The sequence below is a fragment of the Lates calcarifer genome, linkage group LG14 (assembly GCF_001640805.2).
Source record: "Lates calcarifer isolate ASB-BC8 linkage group LG14, TLL_Latcal_v3, whole genome shotgun sequence".
Taxonomy (NCBI): domain Eukaryota; kingdom Metazoa; phylum Chordata; class Actinopteri; family Centropomidae; genus Lates; species Lates calcarifer.
The window spans coordinates 14,033,971-14,050,452 of NC_066846.1; the positions used below are offsets into that span (position 1 = coordinate 14,033,971).

The following is a 16,482-nucleotide window of genomic DNA, read 5'->3' on the forward strand; positions in this document are numbered from 1 at the left end:
AAGACTTAAATTAACCTAAATTAAATAATTATTTTTAATTGGTTAATCTATTCATCTGTTTTCTTTCTGTATCTGAGTCTTAAATTATTGACTATATTACAAGGAAGTATTGAAATATACACCTGGGAAGTGTTGACAAAATTGCGACATAAATTTAAATAAACTTCGTAACTACAGGCTAACTGTTTTTTTTACAGTGAAAAATACATTAAAATTTATTCTATGTTGTATTAAATTAATTTAACCTGCAGGAACCTTGTCTCAGCTGTTTAGATGTAATTTGTGTAAATGAGACTAAATAAAAATAAACGTTCGCAACCCACTCTTCACTAAGCCCCGCCCCTTTAATGCAGACTGGCCAATCGTATCGTAGCTTCAGCAACCAACTTGACGACTTTGCTCGATGGACTCTCATGCAAACATTTTGGATTTTGGTTTTAAAGGAGAAGGTGGAAGAAGATACACTTCTCTTCTCCTGTCCAGAACCAAGTCTTTAGGATTCATCCTCTGAGGACCATGATGATCCATCCAGTAACTGTTGAGGTAAATCAACCTGACCTGTGTGTTGGAGATGATAAACAACATGTTAATCCTCGATAAGACCATGAGGAGGAAGCTGAGAGCTGAACCCAGATCAGTGTTACTCTCAGTGTTAGCCAACACCCAGTGCCTCTCTGCTGCTTAGCGCTCTGCAGGACTGAAAATCAATACTGCTGCGTGTGACAGGAAGAGATGGAGGAGCCGAACCAGGCCGGAGGAGAGGAGGGGGGAGGGGGAGGAAGTATTCACAGCCACTGCAAGTAACAAGTACCATTACTGTAAGGTAAAAATACTCCATTACAAGCGAAATCCTGCAGGAAAATCCTACTGAAGTAAAAGTACATGAGTGATAGCAGCAAAATGTGGTTGAAGTATTAAAGTACTGACAGATGATTACAGGATTAATACTGAAGCATCAGTGTGTCAGCAGCATGTTACTGTTGTGACTCTTAAAAGTAACTAGTAACTAGTGGAGTATAAAGTATAATTTTGTACTTTAAGTAAGTATGTATTTTTACTACTACTACTGCTTCTTTTACTACTTTTACTCAAGTAAAGGTTTGAATACTGTCACTGGGAATAAAATCCAGATGTTAAAAACATTTAAATTAATTATTTTCACATTTTACTCAGTGAATTCACGTTTTATAGGTTAAACTCCTGTGTTTTTGTTTGTAGTTAAGTTGATTTTTACTGTTTTTCTCCAACAGGAAAAACATCAAGTTTGGCAGAACTAGATGAATAGGTGATTATTTTCAAAATAAAAGTCACGTTGTCAACGTATAGCTTCTTAGACGTGATGGATTTAAAGGATTTGACGCATTTTGCATCAGATTCTCCTCAGAGATGTTTGTTTTAACTTCTGTGATTGATCTTTATTGTGAGTCGATCATTTTCATATAATTTTGGAAAACAACATGAAACAAGGATTTTAATTAAGAAGAAAATAAGTTTTCATTTAACATTGTAATTAGCATTTTTCTAACAGGATGAACTCAGTGAAGAACTGATGATATATTTGTTTGTTTTCCATGTGTGCCGGTGTCCGGTCTTCCTAACGTGGTGCAGCTTGATGCGGACCACAGTGGGCGGTGTCCTGCAGTGTCTCCACTCTGATCCAGCACGTGGGTCTCGGGATTTAGCGGGATTTTCCCTGAATGTGACAGTCCTGCACCACGAACCAAAACACGCCGAGTTTAAAACAAACGGTATTTTGTTGAATGTATTTGTAATCACTCCAACTGTGGACTCTATTCTACCGTGTCTGGTGTGAGAGGGCTTTATTTTGACAGCCCTGTCTGACAGGTAGGGTTTATTTTGAAAAACGGGACAGAAAGTTATTTTTGGTATTAAATAAAGCCACATGACCACTTCTTACTACATCTATAATTTGCTTTTATATTAAAATATCCGTCTTAGTTGTTGTATTTTGTCCTCGTGGGCGAATAAGCGAATTTTAAACGTATTAAACCACTCTTTGGTTAAAAAATGCGGCTTTTACTTTGGTGGGAAAAACAGGAAATGCTGCCGCCCGCTTGTGTCTAAATTGAAACCGTAGAGGAAGAAAGGGGGCGTGTCGTTAGGTGTTAGCCTGCCTGCTAACAGAGAGCTAAAGTTGTACTTTCACTTTCTGACAGTCAGGACTCCCTTCTCCGGTCCGAGCAGAGGCAGAGGTTCCTGGAAAACGAAACCAGACGCGCTGGTTGCCGCCTCTGACACTCTTTGGCTCGTAGATGTAGTTATTTAACTCCTTTTCCGTGGCGATATTGACAACTCGTGGCCGGCGGCGTGTAAAAGTTTTAACCGCTAGCCGTCAAAACCGTCAAACGCGCAGGTAGCGTCGTTTCACCAGCTAGCTTCAGCGGCTAGCGCCCGCTAGCATGGACAGCGGCGGCGGTCACACGCATAATGAGGAGAGGGGAGCGGAGAAACTGATGGACGACTACCTGAAATCAATAGGTTTGCATCGGAAGAAGATAGCCAAAGACGGGTCGTGCTTGTTTCGAGCTGTCGCCGAGCAGGTAAAGTGATACAAGTGAAAATAAAGCGCCAGCGTTAAGTTTCTGACTAAGCTAACTGTGCACAGGTGACAAACTGGGCACGGTCGGTTTGTTGTGCTAATGCAGGCTAACAAGTGTTTAATGTTAGCCGAATGAAAGTTAAAGTCCGTGTTAGTATTTTTACTTGAGTTCCAAAGCTAAAGGTGAAACATTTGTTAAACTTTACACCCATTAACTCTTAAATTGCACCTTTTCTTAATGGACTTCTTCTGATAAAGTCGTATGAGTTCAAATACAGAGTTCAAGCTTTAGAAAGTTGTTTAACCAAGCTTGCAAATCATTTATTTCTTATATGCCAACACTAATATGAACTGTAATTTTAATTTGTTTTACTGTTGACCTTTGACCTCCCTCAGGTGCTGCACTGTCAAAGCCTTCACACTAAAGTTCGTGCCAAATGTGTGGAGTTTCTGAAGCAGAACCGGGAGAGCTACGCGGCGGTACGTTCACTGTCAACCACATTAGACTGACAGAGAAACAGAAACTATATTCAGCTCTGCTGCAGTTTAGAAAACAATGTAATTTATTTCCTTATTAAAAGAAACTGACACTAACGTTCTCTGCTCAGTTTTACAGCAACACTGGAGCAAAAATATGCAAAATATTCAGATTATATGTCGATACTCTTCAGGGCCAGAGCAGCTTCTCTCTTATTAATCTCATAGGTATTTATAAGAATTAATATAATTAACAACTCACCTGAGTCATTTATTTGTCAGTGAACAGAGATTTATCTTTTGCTCTTCAGCTGCTGTTTTTATTCCCTAAAATACAAGAGTCATCATTTCAGTAGCAGCCTGTATTAGTTAATAAAATAATAATTTGAATGACATAATAACCATTAGAATAAAGAGTAAAGTCAAAATAAAGTGACCTACTCAGCCCAGTAAACGTCCTGTGCCTCAGAGCTACAAACATGAGGCGCAGCAGCTGATTGATCGTAGATAAGAGAGAAATGTAAAAATAAAGACGAGGCTGTGAGGCGACACGACAGGTTTCGTCTCTCTGTTTATGTGACGCTGAAAGACAGGAGGAGGAACTGAAAGCAAAAGTTCAAAAGCCTTTTCTTTCTTTTTATGACGGTGTGATTATACAGTCGCTCCGCCTCACCTCAACCCAGAATGCCCTGGTTCATGTTGCCCTCAGTCAGGTGACTCATGGGTGAACTCATTTTTTAAAATGAGGTGTGTTTGTGTTTGTTGACACCTGAAGCTTAATGTGTCTCTACCAGACTCCATTGAGAAAAAGAGGAATTTTACCGAGCAGAACTCAGGAGATTCTGCCTCGGTCTGCCAGTGTGCTTGTGTTATTGTGTGGTGTTTTTACTCAGGTAAAGTATCTGATTACTTCTTCCACCACTGAAAGGCACACAACAACACAAACAAACTAGCAGACAGAGGTAGAAGCTCCTGTGAGCTGCTCCGTAAAATTCTTGTTTTTCTCAATGGAGTCTGGTACTGATGAAACAGTTGACTCTGGTTAAACAGAGAGGATCTGACTCTGTAATAAACAGCTCTGTCTCTGTAGGAATCCTATCATAACGTTGTCTTAGAATAACAATCTGAGTCTGTCAGTGACACAAACAAGAACTTTAATGGACGAACATGGAAGTGGACAGTTGCCTGTTTGTTTACATTGCAGCAGCTGCTCACAGTGGCCTGGTACTCTTCTTGATCCTCATCAATACTGCACAGATTTTAAACTTTTTTGTCCCTGTTGATCATTAACACTCATAAAAAAGGGTAATAAGGTTAAAATAACAGAATTATCCTTAATCTGGTGTTACTTCAATCAACAAACTACAGAAAAAGACAAAAACCATCAATAAAAAGTCCTTTTTCTTCTTTATCCTTCAGCTCTAAGCTTATTTCCTCTGACGTTAGACAAACTAAACGGCTCAAACAAGCAGAATAATTTCCTGGAACATCGTTTTTCTCAGACGTGGTCGAACAGGAGGAAATCTACGAGGAGAAAATGTAAAATATCAGCAGACTGATCCTTTAACCTCGAGTCTCCACGAGGAGCCAAAACAAACAAACAAACCACTGTTACTGCTCAGCTGTTGTCTCACTGGTTTGTTTCTGTTTCACAGTTTGTTGAAGGAGACTTTGAGGAATACCTGTGCAAACTCCGGGACCCTCAGGTAAAACACCTGTCGCCGCTCTGATCCGCGACTGATCCACTTGGATTAAATAAGCAGTGAAACTGATGGTGTTCTGTTTTGCAGCACTGGGTGGGAGAAGTGGAGATCAACGCTCTGGCTGTGATGTACAAGTGAGTAAAATGTGCAGTAAAGAGACTGAACGTTCAGGAGAGCGTGTTGAACTGTTCACTGAATGATTTTAAAAATGGGTGTTGAGGACTTTACAGCGATCAAGTGAAAGTTGATCTACATTTACAGATGCTGATGAGTCACTGAGGCTTCGTCATCCCTCTCTCCCTCTTTGTCTCTTTGTTTCTCTGTAGGAGGGATTTTCTGATTTTCCAGGAGCCTGGAAAACCTCCCGTCAACATCACAGCCAACAACTTCAAGGACAAGGTGACGAAACTGAACAGAAACTTTAAAAACGTCTCGACCTTTTTCCGTCTTTCTCTCTCTTCATTTCACATCAGCACTCTTTTATTCTCTGTTTCTGTTCAGATGGACGCCAGACTTTTCAGAGATTCGACAAATATCAGCCTGATTTTTGTTACAGATGTGAAGTTTATTTTCTGTTCATTTCCTGAGTGTGTCTGTGGCTCCTTTTTAAAAAGTCTAAAATCTGATAATCAGAGTCATAGACTCTCAAATGTCCTAATATTATTGTGATATTGTTGCTTTTCTAACCTTAAATTCACTTTTTAAACTGGTTTTTGCAGAATGACCTCTGCTCCACTCGCTTTATTTCTCTCTGAAATGATTGGAAAACACCTCTGCACACTTAGATCCAAGCAGCGTTTTCACTTTTGTTTGTGAGCGTTGAGTCTTTGATGAGAGCGTACACAGCTCCACCTGTGTCCGTCCTGCTGGTTTGGAATCAGCTGCATTGCAGTGATTTTAGAGGAAACATTTTTCAGAAACATTCGTGTCGATCTCACGGTTACAAAACTACAAAACCAACCTGGAGTCGACTTTAAGTTTCCCCTTCTGTTTCTCTCTCAGGTGCGGTTGTGTTTCCTGAACGGGAATCACTACGACAGCGTTTATCCCGTCAGCCACATAAAGAACGCCGCTCTCTGCCAGTGTGAGTGTTTTTATTCATCATATCATTTTCATCAAACCTAATTAAACACACAGCGACAGCAGCGGCAGGGAGTCATGTTATCTTTGTGTTGGTTTGTGTGACATCAACAACAGCTGTGAGCTTGTTGAGTGAACACTGATATCTGAATCAGACGATATGCAAACTGTCAGATAAGCTGAAATACAACCTGGACCGGCTTCAAACGTCCTGCATTTTAACACTTGTACTTCTGTTTAACACGTCTGTGAAGAGGAGAAAATAAAACTTCGAAAGAGAAACAAGTTTCACTGAAGAATGAAACAGTTTTTTTCATCGTCTGTTTACTTTCACTGAAGTTTTTCAGTTTTCTCAGTTTCAGCTCTTTCCAGGACGAATATTTCACTGCCTGTTTCCTTTTTCAGTTGAGCTTTTGTTTTCAGTGTCTGTTCTAACTCTGTATGAAACCTGATCGTGAGTGCCCGCCTCCCTCCGTCCTGACAGCAGCTTCACCGCCCTCAGCTGAAACAGTAGTGATACGTCAAAGCGGCGAGACTCACCTCAAACTGAATCTGTGGTCTGACCCTGTCTCCTGCAGCCATCCTGTACGAGGTCCTGTATGACGGTGTGTTTAAGGTCGATCAGGGATCTCTGCGTCCCTGTCAGCGGATCAGCCGACCCAACGACCTCCTGAGCGACGACAGCATGCCCGCCTGCCCGAGCAGCGACGAGTCGGACGTGGACTCAGGCGAAGGACTCTGGTAGGAAAAATCAACTTAATGAGTATTTTTATTCAATGATCTGTTGGGTTTCTGCTGATGTACAAATAAAAAACATTTTAACGTTCTCGATCTCTGTTATTAATTTCCTCACGTGTTTGTTTATAATCTGGTGTGTATGTTCTGTATAACACTGCACACACACAGCCTCATGATGTGTTGATGTGTGTTTTTCAGGGTAGAAAATGGAACGAGCTCAACAACAAGACACAACAACCAGAGCTACAGGGTAAAACACACACACACACACACACACAGGAGCCAATCAGCACCATCAAACTCTGTGTATACCTGCCTGATAACACTCACTAACTGTGTGTGTGTTTGTGTGTGTGTGTGTGTGTGGTGTGTGTGTGTGTGTGTGTGTGTGTGCCTGTGTCAGGGGCGTGGTCGTGGTCGCTCGCTGCCCGAGCGGGTGAGGCGTTCACTGAACCCGACTCTGCTCAGGAACATAGAGTACGACGTCTGGCACAAGACCAAGAGAGGTAACACACACACACACACACACATTTATTTATATACACACACACACACACAAGTTATGAATTTATTGACATATAATTTATCAATCACACCAATAAAATAACAAGAATTTGTTTGTTTTCTTGTCCAACAGCCCAACAGAAGATGGATTACTCCATGGCTGCTGGGATGCAGTACACTATAGGAGACCGCTGCCAGGTGTGTGTGTGTGTGTGTGTGTGTGTGTGTGTGTAATTCGGATTTAAAGGCTGTTTATTTGCGTGTAGATTTACATTATTTGTTTGCGTGTGTGTGTGTCCTGTAGGTTCGTGTTGAAGGACGGATCTACAACGCAACCATCAGGGAAGTGCCTCCCAACAGCAACCAGGTGATGGTTTACATAGAAGAACTGGGCAGGAGGTAGGTCGCACCAACAACACACACACTACACACTCTGCTTTCACTGATCCTGGCTGCTGTTTTAATACCTGTGCTTTTATTTTTTCTCCCACTAACATTATAGAAAGGAGTTTAACCCGCAACAGCCATTTTATCAGTACCAGACTCCACTGACAAAAACAGGAATTTTACCGAGCAGAACTCAGGAGCTGCTGGAACTCCACTGCCTCCATCTGTTAGTGTGTTTGTGTCATTTTACATTTGTAAAGGATCTGAATATTTCCTCCACCACTGAAAATCACACAATAACACAAACAAACAAACCAATCGACGCAGCAGCTCCTGAGTTCTGTTCGGTAAAATTACTGTTTTTATCAGTGGAGTCTGGTATGGATATGAAGTGATGTTTCTGGTTAAACAAAGAGGGTCTTACTCTTTAATAATTTTTATTGAGAAGCACTTGGAGGAACTGACCGAGTATCAGCAGCAGCGTTATTTACATTAGATGCTTAATAAAGTTTTGTGTTTCCGTCGTGCAGACACGTCCCTCTGTGGAGTCTCCGTCACCCCAGTGAGGAGAGCAGCTGGAGCACTGTGGTCAACAAAGACAAGAGGCTCAGCAACGGACATGGAGGTGGTTTAAACACACACACAGCTCAACACAAACACACTAAACACACGTTTATTAAATATAAATAAACATCTTTTCTTTCTCAGACTGGGAGGAGAGGGGTAAAGGCCGAGGCAGAGGGAAGCCCGTCCCATCATCCTCCTCTGTTTCCCAGGCGACGGCACCGGGGTCCAGTGGACGTGTGCTGAAGCAGCACTCGTGGCCCCCGCAGGCCACCGTAGAGGAGCCGGGAGGGTCCAAAACCAGCAGGTCGGTGTGTGTAGACGGCAATTTAACGCAGCTATAAAACAGCTCATAGGAGCTGTATGCAAGTATTTACTGTCGCTACATAGCCAACGTTTTTCTTTGGAGGTGTGGGATAAATCGATTTATTTGAGTATTGTAAATGTTTTAAAATGCCATGCTCACTCCTGAATCAGTACTTGATGTATTATTTAAACTGAGCTAGCGTTATAGCTCGGAGGAAGGAAGCTAGCCAGTTAGCCTGTTAAGTTGTTGAGTTTTCTGCTCACTGTGATTAAATCCTCACGTTCAGTGTCGCCGCTGACCAGTAACAGTTTAACTTTCCACTAACAGCTAACTTTTGTTGTTCAATTGTCCGTTGACCGGAAACAGAAACTTCACAGCAGCTTCTGACCCGAGACGAGCCAGATGCTTCAGAATAAAATCCCGGGTGGTTCTGTTTTGATTCATTTTATTTTAACAGTAGTTTATAGACGATACCGATGAAGTAAAACTCACGCTGACTAACATACGACTGGTGATATACAGTCTCCACTGTCCCAAAACTGCAATGAATATATCAAATCACAACACTTAAAAATCACAATACAGAAAACTGAAAGTCAAAAATTGAAAAAAAAATTTTACGATACTTAAAAAATTGCAATATGTAAAAATCGCAGAAGTTAAAAATTGTACCACTTAAAAATCACAATACTTGGATCATATTGTAGGTGTAAAGGTTTAACGTGTATTGTTACGTGTTTCTGTAGGAAGTCCGTTAGCTCGGCGGATTCTGCGTTGTTTGGTCTGACGGAGGAGGAGCGTTTGGCGAAGGAGGAGGAAGAGCGGAACGTGGCGTTGGTGGAGATCCAGCTCAGAGACGAACACAGCTTCCCCGCCCTCGGCGTGAGTTGAACAACACCGATGTCGGGGTTATAGATAAACTTATTTCATGACTGTTAAATTCTATATAACATCGTCTGCATACGTGATGACTTTACAACATAAAGGCTGGTTCTTGTATTCTTATATTCTTCTGAGTAACAGCCATGAATATGTTTTTTTCATCCTCCTCAGACTCCGACTGTGATGCAGGGTGATGGAGGGAAGAGGAAGGGAGCAGAGAAGAGAAGATCCCAGAGAAACAAGACGGTGAGTCGGCGTTTCGACCAAAACAGACGATGAAATGTGATCCAGCTCGTCCAGTTTGAGCAGCAGATCCATGAGTTTCAAGGTTTTTCAGACACAAAAATACGGCACAGTGGTTTATAATAATACGAGGAAGGTTTTTATAGCTAAGGAATGTTTTTACAGCTGCAGCTATTTTATCTTTTGTGCACTTTTGAAGCTGCTGTACCAAAATCTGCCAATAAAAATCACAAAATCTAAAATAAACTCTCAGTAACTTGACAACCCACAATGATGAACAGAATATAAATTTTGCATGAAGTTATGTGTTTTAGTGGATTTAGTTGTCATATTTTAAGTCCAGATTCAATTCGGATAAATTAGTGTATTTTCGTCCCCATAGGTAACAAAGATTAAGTTGGTGGGTGCCAACTTATCAAAGTAAAGTTAGGAGAAAGGACCACCTCTGGTTTACTGATGCAAACTGCTGCGTTGATACTTGTTCTCCCATTTTTTTCCAACACTGATATCATAGAGTTTTTGTTTAACTGTAAACAGCCAGTTTATTACTGCCAGACTCCATTGACAAAAACAGGAATTTAACCTCACAGAATATTGGGAGTTTCTGGTCAACCACTGCCTCAACTGGTTAGTTTGTTTGTGTTATTTTACTCATGTGAAGGATCTAAATACTTCTTCCACCACTGAAAGTCCCATAATAACACAAACTAACAAACAGATGGAGGCGGTGGTGTCCCGGCAGCTCCTGTGTTCTGCTTGGTTAAAGTCCTGTTTTTGGCAGTGGAGTCTGGTATTGATATATGGTGATGTTTCTTTAATAAAAAGCTCTGTAGGAATGTTACTATAAACAAACACAGAACTGAAAAGTCACATCAGGTTTTTTTATTTCCCTTTCTCTGACAGAAGAGTCCAGTCGAAGACGTCAGAGCGGCGTCTCCCTCTGCTGGCGAAAGACCAAAATCCTCCACCCCTCCTCTCACAACCACGACTGCTGCTACTGCAAATACAAATACTACTACACCCACCAACCCCACCCTTCCTGCTGCAAAACCTGCTGCTGCTGTAAACTCTGACTCCGGTCCGGCTTGGCTCGGCTCGCTCAAGGCTCCGGCGCCCAACAAGGCGGCTGCGGTGTCAGGCTCTGCTTCCAGCCTGCCACCCGCCTCTGCTGCCCCGACTCCTAAAACAAACACACAGTCTTTCGCTTCGGCTGCTGGAGTTACAGCATCTCCTCCTCCTCCTTCCTCCTCCTCTGGGTGGTGCTCTGCCTCCCTCCGTCCCGTCCTCCGCCACCGTCTTCTCCCTCGTCACCCCGGTTCTCCCCGCCGCTACATCACCCCCAACTCCTCCCACCCTCTCCTCCTCTTCTCCTCCCCCCTCCTCGCTTCCTCCTAAATCGTCTGCCTCCCCTCCTCCTCCCTCCTCAGTACCGCCTCCCACCTTCATCGCCCCCATCGCTCCCTCTCCCGTCGCTGCTCAGGGCTTCCTCCTTCCCTCCTCTCTCCCCCGTGCCTCCCCGCCTGTCTCCTCTCTCCCACACTCCCCCAGTCCACCCACCACCTCCTCTCCGATCCATCATGCTGCTCCAGTCCAAGAGGCTCCAGCACCAAGTAAGAAATCCTTCTGTCAGACGTTTAGTCAGTTTTTGGAGCTGAAAGTGAAATTTGTTAAGAGGAGGAGAAATGAAGGTTCTGTACTGTCCAACCTCTCTCTGTGGACGTGTTGCTACAACTAATACTCAAAGCAAACTCCACCTCCTCCACCCCTGAAATAAATGTAAACATTCAGACTTGTGCTAGAACACGTTGTTTCCCCGGCCTGAAGCCTTTTAGTCTGAGGAATGATTCTGGATTCCTGGGTGTCTGAGAGCCGATGCTGAAGTCTGAGGATGTCCCTGAAATGTTTATCGTACCAGCTGCCACCTTTGCGCGTCACAATAAGAGTTTCCTTGGGCAAAACACCAAAACCCGACCTGCTCCTGATGCGCGGTGACTCACAGAGGCCGATTGTAAAGCGCTCTGGATGAAAACGTTAAATAAATGGAGTCATTACTCGTCTTTTGGCCGAGTCACAGCAGGAATTTAAGGCACCGTGTTCGTCTAATTTGACTTAATCGTGTTAGATGAGCCAGTCTGAATGAGGTCTGTGCAGGTAGAGTCAGTCCTGGTCTGACCTGGTTTACAGTCTCTGTGTCTTTTCTCTTTTATTTTTCAGAGTCTTTGCCAAACTCTGGAGGACCTCTGGCGTCTCAGGCCTTTCAAAGCCAGGTGTCTCTGCCTCAGAACCAGATCTCTGAGTCCCAGACCCAGGCCTCCCTCCCTCCGGTCTCCCAACTCCAGACCCAGTCCCAGTCTGAGATGGTCCAGGATCAGCCCTCTCTCCCACCTCCAGGAGCTTCCTACCCTCAGGCCTCTGCCCCTGCTCAGCCTCAACCATCAGTCACCCACCCTCACCCTCCTCACCCCTCCCAACTCCCCCAGACCCCCATCACCCAGACCCAAACGGAAACCCCTCACCCTCCAGCTCAGCCCGAGTCCCCGGCTCACCCTCCTCCCCCCTCCCATCACCCTCAGTTACTCCCTGCTCACCCCCCCGCTGCTCCGCCTCACCCTCAGTCCATCCCAGGAGCTGTACCTCTGCAGAAGCTGTCCCAGCTCTACCAGGACCCCCTGTACCCCGGTTTCCCTCAGGGAGAGAAGGGCGACGTGGCCCAGAATCCACCCTTCTCCTTCAACAAGTCAGGAGAGGACCTCCCCCAGGGTGAGTCGATCAACTAACGATTATTTCACAGTGAACACTTTGGTGTCTTTACACGTTTAGTTTTGTTTTAGTAACAGAAACGACGAAGATGTTCAGTGTGTTATGGAGCAAGGCCAACACTAGTTTTTATGGTGATATTTTTGGGATGGTGTTTTCGTTTGTTTCTTACAACATTAAGCATTTTAAACATAAAGTAAATCATGTTTATGTACCAACACCTGCTCACAGCTCCACTGTAAACTGGTTTTTAAGTCTTCGTCTTCCTCTGCAGATGTCAACATGTTGAGGTTCTTCTTCAACCTCGGCATCAAGGTAAGACGACGAACTAGAAGAAACTTGGGTACACTTATTTTACCAGTGTGAACAAACCACAGACTGGAAACCTGCTTAAATATCGTGTGTAATGTAGATTTGAGCTACAGCTACAAGTCGAGACGACAGAAACAGAAAAGTTTTTCCTTTGTGTTTTAAAAGTTTGAATTATTTTGGATTGTGAAGATTTTGTGTGCAGTGTGCATGACAGGCCAGTAGATGGCGATGTAACTTGTGCATCACAAACGCAGCCCAACAGTCCGCCATTTTGTCGTCCTTCTATTCGTGCATGTGTGAGGTAGGGCAGTGAGATGTTACACTCTGGAACCTGGTTTCAAAAGTTCGCGTTGTAGGCCCCCTGAAGGCCAAAAAGTTTCTGGTTTATGTGAAAACCATTGTTGTACAAACAGAACCTAAAGTAAAGATATTTTTCCAAAAGCAGAATCTGAGACTTACCCCGGCCTCTGTTCTCCCCCCTCCAGGCGTACACCATGCCCTTGTTACCCCCTTACGTGTACCTCCTCCCCCTCCAGCAGGCCCACACCTTGCACCCCAAGCTTCACTCCCGCTCCCCTTCCCCAACCCCCAACTTCCCTCCACACTCCAGCGCCCCCACCAGGCCCCAGGAGACGTACACCCAGTACCCTCCGACTTCAGGGTCAGGCCTGCCTCAGTACGACCACCAGGCCGTGCTCGCGGAGCCCCCCCGTCCCAGCGAACCCTCCTTCAACCAGGCCGCGTACGCCGTCACCCAGCCCCCGCCTCACAGGATGCCCTGCCCCTCTGTGCCATGGCAACAGCACCAGATCCCCCCATCCAGAAGCTCCAGCTACCAGGTGGGGTATCACTCCCCAACTCCACCGTACCCGGTTCCGCCTCCTTCATCTCAGGGGTACCACCCAGGTCAAGGCCCGGGACACCCTATGTACCCCCCAGCCATGCCTCTGTACCCCCCATCCTCGCTGGGGTACCAGTCTTCATCCGCCCCTGAAGAGCTCCAGGGGAGCCAGGGGGCAATGGAGCAGCTGCAGCCCGCTAACGGAGACACAATGCCTGGGCACGGGCCTGGACGAGTCCCTGGTCCTCTGGAGGGTCCTGCTGCTGCTAACATGGCTAATGCTAACAACAACAGATCAATGGTTGTTCCAGGTGTCAACAGTTTTGGTACATGGATAGTTCTTTTAAGTTTTAAATTTAACTTTCAGGCTTAAATCATTTACAGAAAGGTCAAAGGAATTCTGGGTAATGAAGTCCTCAGGTTTCAAGCAGTTTCTGTTTTGGCCACCAGGGGGAGGTCTGAAGAAGGAGCAGGGAGAGAGTCTGACTGGAACGGTGCTGCTGGTGGACCCGCCGCTCAACAACAGACCGATAGTACGGACACACACACACACACACACATTATGAGAACACACACATATGTACTACAGCAGTAGGTGAAAAAAATAGATGTAGTTGTATGAGGAGGTGTAGTAGAAGTTGTAGTAGTGTGTAGTAATCGTACCAGAGTAGCAGTAGTATTGGTTAGCAGTGGTAGTAGTAGTAGAAATAGTGGTAGTATTAATACTGTGGTAATATTGTAATGTAGTAGTGGTAGTATTAACACAGTAGTAGCAGTAGTAATAATAGTAGTAAACAGAGTTAACCCCGCCTCTCTGTCTCTCAGCTGGTGCCAAAATCTGATGTCAGTGATGTCCCCGTCTCCATGACGACCATGAAGCCCGGCAGCACCCCTGGCTGTCCGTCACCTTATGACATGTCGAAGACGACCATCCCCGGCAGCGACACCAACCCCTCCTACATGTACCGCCCCCGGAAGCCGTACAACCCCGGCAAACCATACGTCAAAATGGAGTCCGCCAAGGGGGGCTACCACCCGACCATGCCCATGACGGAGGCTCTGTCAGTGGCCTGCAGCACAGAGGACGACTGGGAGGAGATGGAGAGACCACCAGCCCAGAGCCACAGAGGGATGAAGAAGCACTACAGAGGAGGAGGGAGAGGGAGGGGGGGAGGTTATGATGGAGGGAGGGGGGTGTACAGGAGGAGGCAAGGAGAGGTGGGGGTGGGGTTTAACCATGGCAATTTTGGCCCCTCCCACAGGGGGCAGGCCTGGTAAAAAGGCTATAAGCTGTCAGCCAATGAGAGGAGAGGACACAAAGTGTTTTTGTTTTTTTTCTTGTCTTGGTTTTTTTTTTTTTGCCCGAGCTTTTTTGGTTTCAGCTCGCACTTAATTGCACTTTTTCTGCCTTTTTTTTCTTCTCGTCACCTCCTGGAGATGATCGGTGAATCGGTCTCTAAACGTCTCGTCATCGTGTCATCTTCTGCGTTGTTGTTGAAAAAGAAAAATCGTAAACTCTTCGTGTGCTTCGATGCGCCAAAATCCTCCAGCTTGTTGTAGAAACATAAACACTATCAATCTCATTATTAGCTAGCTGGTTAGCATAGCATGTTAGCAAGTCCAAGTTTACACATTTCTCAGCAGTTGGATATACGGATTTAAACAACGTCAGCGTGTGTTTTGAGCAGGGCTGCAATGATTAATTCTGTTCTTAATTAATCCGTAAGTCTGTGGTCAAGAAAATGTCAGAAAATTGCGAAAAATATCCATCAGAATTTTTCAAAACCCAAGGTGCCGTCTTGAAAAAAAATGAGCAAAGTCATTGAGTTTTGGATCTCACAAGACTAAAGCCAATTTAAAATAATCTGAGAATCTTGATGAATTTTCACAAAAATCGACGAACAATCAATTATCAAATTAGTTGCAAATTATTTTTCTGTCACTTTCAATTGTTGCAGCTTTTCTTTGCAGGTTATAAACATGTTTGCAGTAGAGCTGCTTAGAAGTTGCTACTATGTCAGTATGACGTTAGACAGAAACATCGGAAATTTGCGAGTTTTTGTACTCATAATTTTGATTTAATGGAACATCTTGAATTTTTCTTTAAAGTGGTAGTTAAGACATTTGGAAATTTTTGCTTTTCTGCGTTGGATGAGAGGGTAAAACTACAAATTTATATTATTACACTTCAGTTTTTATACAAACTAAACAATGAGCAGCTGGCTAGTTTATTTCATTTAGCGTAGCTTAGCATAAAAAAAGAAAAAAGTAAAAACAGCAAAGGAAACACAGAACCACAAATTACTTCAGTAGTTATCTAGTTATCTTTAGGCTTCAGTTTCTGTGCATCTTTAATAAACCAGATGTAATGTGGTTACCTGTTTCCAGTCTTTATGCTAAGCTAAGCTAACCACCTCCTGGTTGTAGCTTCATATTTAGCATACAGACACAAAAGCAGTATCAGTTTTCTCATCTCACTCTTAGACAAGAAAGCAAATAATTCCAAAAATGTCTTATTCCTTTAATAGTAAGTGAAATTTCAGATTTTCTTTCATCCCTTGAATGCAGCACAGCGCCTCAGAGTTTAGCATGTCCATAAAGCATCCATACATATAAACAAAAGCAAAAAAGCATCAACCAAGTTCAGCAAGCTCTTCTTCCAAGCATCTGTTAGCACTGTGAGTTAAAAACAAATTAGTTTTAAGAGAAATAAAGCAACAAAAAAAATCAGATTAAATCTGATTTGAGATCAGCTTTATTGCTGCTATAAAACTTCGGCAGCCAAACTGTGTGTGTGTGTGTGTGTGTGTGTGTGTGTGTGTGTGGACTTTGTTTAGATTTTTATTTTGAATTGTCTTGTTGCTGCTGGTGTCACTTCCTCCTCCTGTGTCGTTTTCTCTCCTTCTTGTCTCTGGGTTTGTTTTTCTTTCGATCGGCTCCAGACTGTAGAGAATCAGTGCCTTACTTTTGCTACTTTTACGGTCGCGTTTCTTTTTTTTTTCTCTGAGTTTGAGAAACACTGCTGTACAGAACAAAGGCTGTTTGTTGTTTGTCTGTGTTGGATTTTTTTGTGTGACTGAATAAATAAAACTGTGGTTCGGATAGAGCTTCTCATGGTTCTCTGGTT

The 16,482-nt window shown here is 43.9% G+C and overlaps 1 protein-coding gene across 1 annotated transcript; it reads left to right on the top strand.

The window, feature by feature from the left end:
- The first annotated feature begins 1,991 nt into the window (after window positions 1–1,991).
- On the top strand, window positions 1,992–16,461 carry otud4 (OTU deubiquitinase 4). Its single transcript, XM_018662019.2, is given in 22 exon segments — window positions 1,992–2,561; window positions 2,957–3,040; window positions 4,693–4,743; window positions 4,828–4,874; window positions 5,067–5,139; window positions 5,743–5,824; window positions 6,399–6,561; window positions 6,757–6,808; window positions 6,962–7,064; window positions 7,196–7,260; window positions 7,367–7,461; window positions 7,980–8,074; window positions 8,158–8,320; window positions 9,067–9,202; window positions 9,374–9,448; window positions 10,349–10,838; window positions 10,840–11,055; window positions 11,660–12,205; window positions 12,477–12,517; window positions 13,000–13,681; window positions 13,806–13,888; window positions 14,181–16,461. Coding segments are annotated over 22 exon segments (3,936 nt in total). The 5' UTR covers window positions 1,992–2,420; the 3' UTR covers window positions 14,634–16,461.
- The last annotated feature ends 21 nt before the right edge of the window (window positions 16,462–16,482 follow it).